Source organism: Urocampus carinirostris, chromosome 8, assembly GCF_059441175.1.
Source record: "Urocampus carinirostris isolate Australia breed hairy pipefish chromosome 8, RoL_Ucar_1.0, whole genome shotgun sequence".
NCBI lineage: Eukaryota > Metazoa > Chordata > Actinopteri > Syngnathiformes > Syngnathidae > Urocampus > Urocampus carinirostris.
In genome coordinates, this window is record NC_142356.1 from 6,914,015 (window position 1) to 6,923,039 (window position 9,025).

The following is a 9,025-nucleotide window of genomic DNA, read 5'->3' on the forward strand; positions in this document are numbered from 1 at the left end:
GGAACAGATGAACCATGTGATGAAAAGGTCTCAAGGAGCAATGTTCCCTCTAAGCTGCTTGCGTGCGCAATTGCGCACTGCCTGCACATTCTTAGCGCACAAGAAAATATATCCAGCGCAATGTTCCCTGCGTGTGTGCGCAATTGCGCACTACCCAGAGCTTTTCCGCGCACAAGAAAATCTAGCCAGCTCACAAAAATCAGGGCTCGAAATTGCTAATTAAGAAGCGAATTGGGTCAAAGTTACAGTGCATGAAGGTTAAAATACACGGGTTCCCCGACGTTGTGTTCTAAATGCGGTATTTTGAAGTCAAGGTCGAAGTAGAACGAAGTTGAGTAAAGTCAGTAGAGTTTTTCGAGAACCGGTTTCTTCGGCCCGACTCACTAAAAGGAACCGGCTCTTTCGGGTCCTGAACGGCTCTTCAGGTTGTTTTTGCTTCTTTCATTCCTATATGACCAAATATTATGTAAAATTATGCACAAAATGACTTGAAGGAAGGCGGAACAGAACAAAAAAGAAAAAAATACCAAAATGAAAAAGTAGTGAAAAGCTGAGAAAAAAGAAACAAAAGGAAGAGAAAAAAGAAGGAAAAATTCAGAAAAAAGCCAGAAAAAAAGGCAAGAAAGAAACAAAGGGAAAAAAGTAAGTAAAGAACACAAATAAAAAAGTATCAGCTAGGAAAAAATAAACACAATGAGATTTGTTTTAAAGGAATTAAAAAAAGAGAGAAAAAAAGAAGAAAAAGTTTGTGTTGCATTCAAATAATTTCCAATTACTGTATACCAAGTCAATCTTGTTGCCAACATTGTACTTCCACTTAAAAATGTGATTAAATACAGTTGTGTATCGTGCAACCGACTCAATAAGCCCCCAAAAATGGTAGTATTATGCGACAAAAGATTTCAGGAAGAAAAAGAAATGGAAATCTTGTGCAAGAATTGTAAAAACAAATGACGTTTGTAGGCCGTACAACCTTTGCAATAATACATAAGTCAATTCATTCAAAAGTGAAAAATAATTTTGCATTGCCGGAAACTCAGCAAAATGTAAAATGATGTCAAGTTATGTTCTACCTGGTGGCCTTTTTTAGATGATCCGTCTTGTAAAAAACTGTACTGTACTTGTGGGGCCGTGATCCATTATCCCTGATCGCTTCTTGCTGCACGTGAGTGCTGGCAGCCAGCATTGTTTTTTTTTTTAAACCTCTCTTTTATTTGTCACTCATTAAGATAGATAGATAGATAGATAGATAGATAGATAGATAGATAGATAGATAGATACTTTATTCATCCCCGTAGGGAAATTCACACTTCCAGCAGTTCCCCGTTGTTTATTAACAGATGAACATGATGCCCTAGGGGTGCTTGTAGCGAAGTGGATGACGTCACGCCAGTCCAAAAATTCGACATCCCTGCGGCAGATGGACAGTGTATAACATTTAGTGCCTCCTAGTGGTACAAAAAAACTTTAATTCAGCAAAAAAAAACCTAGGAAAAAAATACATGAACTATCATACAATCATTCATCTTTGCAAAAAAAAAAAATCATGGGTCGTGAAATTTCTTAGTGGAATCGCTACTTAGAGGTCGGCGCCATGTTCGTCTGGCATCTTAGCACAGGTTTTCCTTCGCATTAGATAACACAGCGCCATCTTGTGGACAAACATCACACACTTGGGCTTTAAGAATATGATAAATAAAAAACATGGACATATATAGATTAATTAAGCATTCAACTTTATTCAGGATGCAAGAAATTTACAAAACGACCATTAAATTTCAAAAATATAACTGGAAATGCCACTTCTGGTTTTTATCTAAATACTTTTCTTTTTTTTCATAGAGTCAAGTCCCATTGATTTATCACAAAAGGACTGCACAGGTTACAATGACACCATCCCCTGATCTGAAACCAACATTCGGGCAAGGGAATACCCAAAAAGCTCAGCATGAGGAAAACAAGAAACCTTGAGAAGGGACCGGACATGAGGTAACCAGTGTGACATTTTGAAACAGGATGCTAGAGACAAACCCGCATGGCTTTCTGCAGTTTCGAAACGGTGCTCTGAAGCTCGTCTCTTTCTCTGGTCAAAGCGTTGAATCTTTCTTGCAAACGGTTGCAATGACCCGCGTTCTTCTTCCAGGTTTCCCTCACGTGGATTTGGGCCGCCGGGCAAGTTTTGTTGCACTCTGAATGGGATTGCCTGGGCACTGAGGGATAAAGGATGCAACCGTGAACCTTAAAAGCTAAAACTACTTTCATTACCGTAATTTCCAAACGAAAGGCGCACCTAAAACCCCAACCTCGCCCAGAAACATCCCAGAAACAGGGATGGGTAGGGTTACTTCAACTTGATTTCTTTCAATTACTTTTGGATTACTCCAATACCAAATATGCTAATAAAAGACAAAAGAAACGACATATGAATAAAATGATGACTCACAACACGTGGTAAGCTTTCTCTCCTGGCTTTGATCTCCGGCAAAACGAACATAAAATGTGACAGAAACAAAATGAAAATAAATCCAAACAGCTCGCCAACATCATTTTTGCCGTTCCATGTATTCCGTTACTCCCCAAGCCTGCACAAAATTTAGTCATTTTATTCCTATTTAGTTTCTTTTGTCTTTTATTAGCATATTTGGTATTGGAGTAATCCAAAAGTAATTGAAAGTAATCAAGTTAAAGTAACCCTACCCAACCCTGCCCAGAAAATATGTTCTCATTTCAAAACAATTCTTGATGATTATAAACAGAAGTTTGGAGTGTTTAGTAGCTAAAGATGTGTTCAGGACACAGGAGAATGTGGGAATTTCCAAACACTAGCCAGGGTTTCAATCACTCCCCTTGAAATCCTTTAAAATACAAATTGTGATATTTATTTTTTCATCTTCTGTTTATTTTTATTCAGCGGACCCCCAGGATATGGCAGTCATCCGTTCTAAAGGGAGGATAGCAATGAGAAAATTACGTATAGTGGGGGATATAAACAAATGGTAATGCGTTCTGAAAACCTCACAGATGAAAACATTAAACAAAATAGTAAATAGTAAGTTCTACTGATAGGTAACATACATGTAAATGATTAAATATCATTCTATATGAATATACATGCAAGGGAAAACATACTTTATTCGCCTTTGTTCTGATGTGACTTGAGCTGGTGGAATAGAGTACCGGGTGGATGCAAGGGGGATTAATAACGAAACAGATTTTCAAACTTTCCCTTGGAATAGTTGTCATAGTCTTTGAAAAAATTCTCAGATGCCTCACTGTTAAGATTTAACCACGAGGACCGAGGTCCAGACACACAAGCGGAGTTTATTGGAGTCGGAGGGGTATTTAACAAAAGGCGCTCTGCATGTAGGAGGAGAGGAGAAAACGATAAACAACAAACACGAACCGGGACGAATTCACAAAATGCAGGTTACTGGACGTCTTGAGTCAGGCACGAACAGGCGGCGAGGGGAAGTCAATACAGAAAAAAGTAATCAACAGCTTCTGCTGTTGGCACAGTCATTACGTGCAGGATTATGAATTGTTCGCTGGCACCTTCTGGAGGACGTTGGCTCGCCTGACCCAACAGTAGTTGTTGTTGTTGTAATTTATTGTAAATATGCAATTACAAGTATTGCAAGGCTACCTGATTATTCTCCATTTCTCAAAACCAAAACTCGTAAAATAGAAAAACAAATGAGGAAGCTACATAAACAAGAAAATAAAGGATGATAAAAAGAAGTGAGAGTTGCCCCCTTATACTTAATAAATGTCCCGATCGTCAATTGGTTACCTCCATGCAGCCGAGCAGGGGTAGCAATTCATGTGCCTTCTTCATATTTCTTGATAATGGCAAGCTCTGTTTCCATGGTTATCACGCTTTTGCTTTTTTCCTTTCTATGAAATCTTGGGACTGGGAGCAAATGAATTCAGTATAGAAACACAGTTTAGTATCGCAGTAACTCGCAGAAAAATGCCGTAAGGGGGGGATCTGTATCCTGGGAGTCTACTGTCCAGTTTTTTCCTAATTTGTTTAAAAGAGGTGTTTACTCACAGGCGAGGCGTAGCGAAACATTAAGCACAGCTTGAAGGACGCAAGCAAGGCCGACGATCAAGAAAACCGTATGGAACATTCTGTGTTGAGCTCTTGAAACTGAAACGGAAAATAGATAGCTGTTAGTTCCAAAATCCATTTTTGGGGGAAAATAATCCATTCTTGGAAATCATGACATATTTCGATAACCATGAATACAGGTACTGTTTACCCAATTCTACGATTTCGAACGAGAAAATGGATTATATGAAAGGGACAAAGTGCTAAAAAGCACAAGGAAGAATACAAACTGCGGAGACTCAAACTGACCAAACTGGAAAAATTTTACTTCCTTTTTTTTCTCTGCCCCGCCCGAGTATCTGTAGTAGCAAGATGGTGGAAAACGAGGCCTATGTTATGCTAAATGAATACAAAGTTTTTTACCTTGGAGTATTTGAAAAAAACCACAGAAGTTTTTATACTACTATTGTCATGATTACCGATGTAAATCACCTGTGCCCGCTCTTTTGTGGGCTCTGATTGGCTCTCTGTCCCTATTTAAACCCAGTCCTGTCAATCCCCCATTGTCAGTCCATCTACGAACCTCTGTGTATACAAGGCAAGACTTTTTCGACCCGACTCCCGCCTGTCCCGTTTTTGCTCCCGTTTGTCTCCGGCTAAGACCTGTTTTTGCCCCGACCACGTCTGCTCTCCTTTCCCGGCTTACGACCCATTTTTGATCCCGACTACGTCTACTCCCCCGTCCTGGCTTAAAACTCGTTTCCGACCCCGACTACACTTTGCTCTCCCAGTCCCGGCTACGACCAGTTTTTCTGTCCCTGACACTGCCGTCGCTCGCTACAGAAGATCCACTTCCTTGTTCGGATCACAGTCTGAGTGCGAAAGCGACTTGCTTCCAGCGTCCAGCGAACATAGGATAGTGGGCGCAGACCTTTCTCTCTCTCTCAATTAAACTTGTGGAAAGCGTTACGCAATTGGGTCCTGATTCCGTTTTGGCCCTGACAACTATCTGTTTTTGCTTATCATTTAAATAGATTTTGTGTTTTTAATGAATGTTTTATTTTTGACCACTAGGTCAGTTTTCAATACTATTATCAAATGGTCTGCATTTCTATGGCGCTTTTCAAGTCAATGAAGACCTCCCAAAGCGCTTTACAATGTGCTTCACACTTACCCATTCACACAAACTCACACACCATTATTATTATTATCATTTTAATAAATGTATATATCCATACATATCCATGCTGAGGCCTAAATTGCTGGTTAAATACATGCTTCATTGACGAGACCATTAAACTTTTCATATGGGCCGGAACGGATTACTACGTTTCCCATTAATTCCTATGGGAAAAATGAATTCAGAACACGATCAAACCAGACCTAGATTGTGTTACGTTCGAAATCTGAGGCACCAAAGTCATTCTAGTTGTAGTACTATCGATAATATACTACGTTACAGAATCACGAATGAAATGAATGAATAGATTCAAAATAAAGAATGATAACAAGCAGGGTTTATTCAGATATTTACCTTTTAGATTTCCATCGCGCGCCATCTCTACGATGCTTCCGTTCCGTTTTACTGTGTGACAATTCACAGCAGGTTCTTCTTTTTTCAAACTTCCTGGAGATGTGTGGAAAGAATTGTGTGGAAATACTGTAAATTTTGAGTACAAGAAATGATCTGCAGGGAACCCTAAAAATAGTCACAAACAAGTCCTGTTTATTGATCACAGGGAGTCTCAAAGGGCTACACAGGCCACAGACTATTATGACACCATCCCCTGATCTAAAACCTACATGAGCGCAAGGGAAAAACTCAAAAACCTCAGGATGAGTCTAGTCATGGTTATGTGTGACGCCCTTAATCACAAGAAGTCTCAAAGGGCTGTACAGACAACCAACTATGACAGACTACAGACTATTATGACACCATCCCCTGATCTATAACCTACATGAGGGCCAGGAAAAACTCAAAAACATTTCAAGTCATGTTTGTGACACCCTTAATCACAAGGAGTCTCAAAGGGTTGCACAGACTACAGACTATTGCAAACTACAGACTATTATGACACCATCCCCTGATCTAAAACCGACATGAGGGCAAGAGAAAACTCAAAAACCTCAGGATGAGTCAAGTCATGGTTATGTGTGACGCCCTTAATCACAAGAAGTCTCAAAGGACTGTACAGACAACAGACTATTACAGACTACAGACTATTATGACACCATCCCCTGATCTATAACCTACATGAGGGCCAGGAAAAGCTCAAAAACATTTCAAGTCATGTTTATTTGTGACACCCTTAATCACAAGGAGTCTCAAAGGGTTGTACAGACTACAGACTATTGCAAACCACAGACTATTATGACACCATCCCCTGATCTAAAACCGACATAAAAGCAAGAGAAAACTCAAAAACCTCAGGATGAGTCAAGTCATGGTTATGTGTGACGCCCTTAATCACAAGAAGTCTCAAAGGACTGTACAGACAACCAACTATGACAGACTACAGACTATTATGACACCATCCCCTGATCTATAACCTACATGAGGGCCAGGAAAAACTCAAAAACCTCACCATGAAATAAATGAAGAAACCCTGAGGAGGGACCGCACATGAGGTAAAGGACTTTGCGTTTTGTATATATATTGAAATTATTCACGTATTATTCACAAGATAGATGAAATATGAAATGGTTACAAAAAAAGAGACAAAAAACCTGAATGTGACCCCCTGCTGATCGGCAGCCCCACTTTTTATCCAAATCATTTCAGATTCAGAGCTTGAGGGGTGGGGGTGTGAACAGGCGCTTTCCTGAATGTAACGTAGAAGATCCCAGGAGGGAAACTACAACTCTTAACCCTAAATAAGTAAATACACTTGCTTCCCTCAGGCAAAGGTTGAGCGGCTTGAGCAAGACTCCTCCCCAGAGGGTAATGAGGCCGTCTGAAACAACGATAATTCTCTATTCAACTATCGTAGCATCACCGGGTTAAAAAAGAAACTGCGATTCATTATCCCCAATCACACTGGAAGCTCTTTTTGTGTTTTTTTGTGGGTCCGCTGAAAAAGTGGACTCTTTCTGCTGCAATCCCTTATCCCTTATTGCTGCAAGCGGGTGCCGGGAGAGAACATTTTTTGACTTGGTGGCTCTTTTGTGTTGATCTGTCCTGTAAAAAACTGTACCGTTCTTGTGGGGCCATGATCCATTGTCCCTGATCACTTATTGCAGCAAGTAGGTGCAAAGAAATTTTTTTTGTTCGACATGGTGGCCTTTTTTTGTCGATCCGTTCTGTAAAATCTCGACTGTACTCGTGGGGCTGTGATCCATTATCCCGAATCACTTAGTGCTGCAGGTGGGTGCCGGCAGAGAACATTTTTGTTCGACTTAGTGGCTCTTTTGTGTCGATCTGTCTCGTAAAGACTGTACTGTACTTGTGGAGCCCTGATTCATTATCCTTGATCACTTATTGCTGCAAGTGGGTACGGACGAAGAACATTTTTTGTTCGACCCGGTGGCCTTTTTTGTTGATCCTTTCTGTAAAATATCTACTGTCCTTGTGGGGCCATGATCCATTATCCATGGTTGCTTAGTGCTGCGAGTGGGTGCCGGCAAACAACATTTTTGTTCGACCTGGTGGCCTTTTTTAGACGATCCGTCTTGTAAAAACTGTACTGTACTTGTGGGGCCGTGATCCATTATCCCTGATCGCTTATTGCTGCAAGCGGGTGCCAGCGGAGAGCATTTTTGTTCGACCTGGTGGCTCTTTTTTGTTGATCTGTAATGTAAAACTGTACTGTTCTTGTTGGGCCGTGATCCATTATCCTTGATCATTTATTGCTGCAAGTGAGTGCCCACAGAGAACATACATAAAAGAAAATTTAAAAGAAATAATGCAGGAAATTCATCCATTTGTTTTCTACAGCCCACATTTCTCTACAGTCATGGCAGAATTGAAATTTACACTCATCATCTAATGCGAACAAACAGGGTTCGTACGCTGATTTTTATGTCCAAATTCAAGCACTTTTTAAGGACTTTTGAAACCATTTTTAATAATAATCTATTCCCTGTTGTTCAGAGTCACAAAGTGCGGCCTGTAGGTAAAAAGCCCGAACATTTTACAAATCCTAAGCAAAATATCAAACCTGCAGCTATCATTCACTGAATGACGCATAGAAAATGAAACTAAAACCGAGTTTCTGTGCCCCATTTCATTAGTGTTTGCTGCCGTCTCAGTTTGATTCTATGTTGTGTAACACTTTGTTTTCCCCCCCTTACTGACAGCACTCGATGACATCAAACTGTAGAGAAAGAAATGTCAATTTCTCCAAAGTTTAACTTAGGTGTAAACTGAGAATTGAATTTTTAAGCATATTTGTTTTATTTTTCATTATTTAATGCGTGGTCTGTCGAATCAGACTGCAGAGAAACACTTGACGAGCACTTCACCCAAAATGCAAGCACTTTTCAACACTTGAAAATGCGACAATCAATTTCAAGCATTTTCAAGGATTTCAAGCACCCATACGAACCCTTCAGCAAAGCAAAAATGATTCAAGTGTCTTCTTTTTTCTTTAGAATGAGTGAAAATATACGATATTATGTTTTAATTAGACTATATTTTTACAGAAAAGCCTCATACGTTGCACAAGGTAAGGTTGTTAAAAAAAGGAAAAGAACGCTCTAAATTACTATAAGAGATATTTTGAGAACATGTCTAAAATTGTAATAGTTGAATCAAATGCTGCAATAGAAAAGGGGCCCACAATACAAAAATGGAAAAGACCTTTTTAAATAAAAACACACTTTGTATATCACAATGAGTTCATCTCAATCATTACATTTTTAATAGATTTTCAAGAATAGTAAGTACACGTTTCATTATGACACCTAAATTATACGGAAGAGTTCATAACGTCACGATCATTTGCAAATATGAAACTTTTATATTCAGCAGAGCAG

The 9,025-nt window shown here is 39.6% G+C and overlaps 1 protein-coding gene across 2 annotated transcripts; it reads right to left on the minus strand.

The window, feature by feature from the left end:
• Positions 1 to 1,293: 1,293 nt before the first annotated feature.
• LOC148360590 (uncharacterized) lies at positions 1,294 to 6,834 on the minus strand. 2 transcript variants are annotated; one of them, XM_088342991.1, is made up of 5 exons: positions 6,779 to 6,834; positions 5,586 to 5,678; positions 4,052 to 4,150; positions 2,032 to 2,210; positions 1,294 to 1,411 (listed from the first exon to the last, which is right to left on the minus strand). In XM_088342991.1, exons 2-5 carry the CDS (start codon positions 5,608 to 5,610, stop codon positions 1,385 to 1,387), a joined length of 330 nt encoding a protein of 109 aa, XP_088199117.1. In that variant the 5' UTR covers positions 5,611 to 5,678; positions 6,779 to 6,834; the 3' UTR covers positions 1,294 to 1,384. The 2 variants fall into 2 exon arrangements, with proteins under 2 accessions (XP_088199117.1, XP_088199118.1); XM_088342992.1 differs by lacking the exons at positions 1,294 to 1,411; positions 6,779 to 6,834 and having other exon boundaries at positions 1,716 to 2,210; positions 5,586 to 5,704.
• Between the last annotated feature and the right edge of the window lie 2,191 nt (positions 6,835 to 9,025).

Excerpts from the sequence above, each read along its gene's own strand:
- LOC148360590 (XM_088342991.1), bottom strand. The coding sequence starts at position 5,610 with ATGGCGCGCGATGGAAATCTAAAAG. Across the intron at positions 4,151-5,585 it reads GCGCGATGGAAATCTAAAAG|TTTCAAGAGCTCAACACAGA; the intron begins GTAAATATCTGA and ends TTTCCGTTTCAG. Across the intron at positions 1,412-2,031 it reads AACTGCAGAAAGCCATGCGG|GGATGTCGAATTTTTGGACT; the intron begins GTTTGTCTCTAG and ends CATCTGCCGCAG.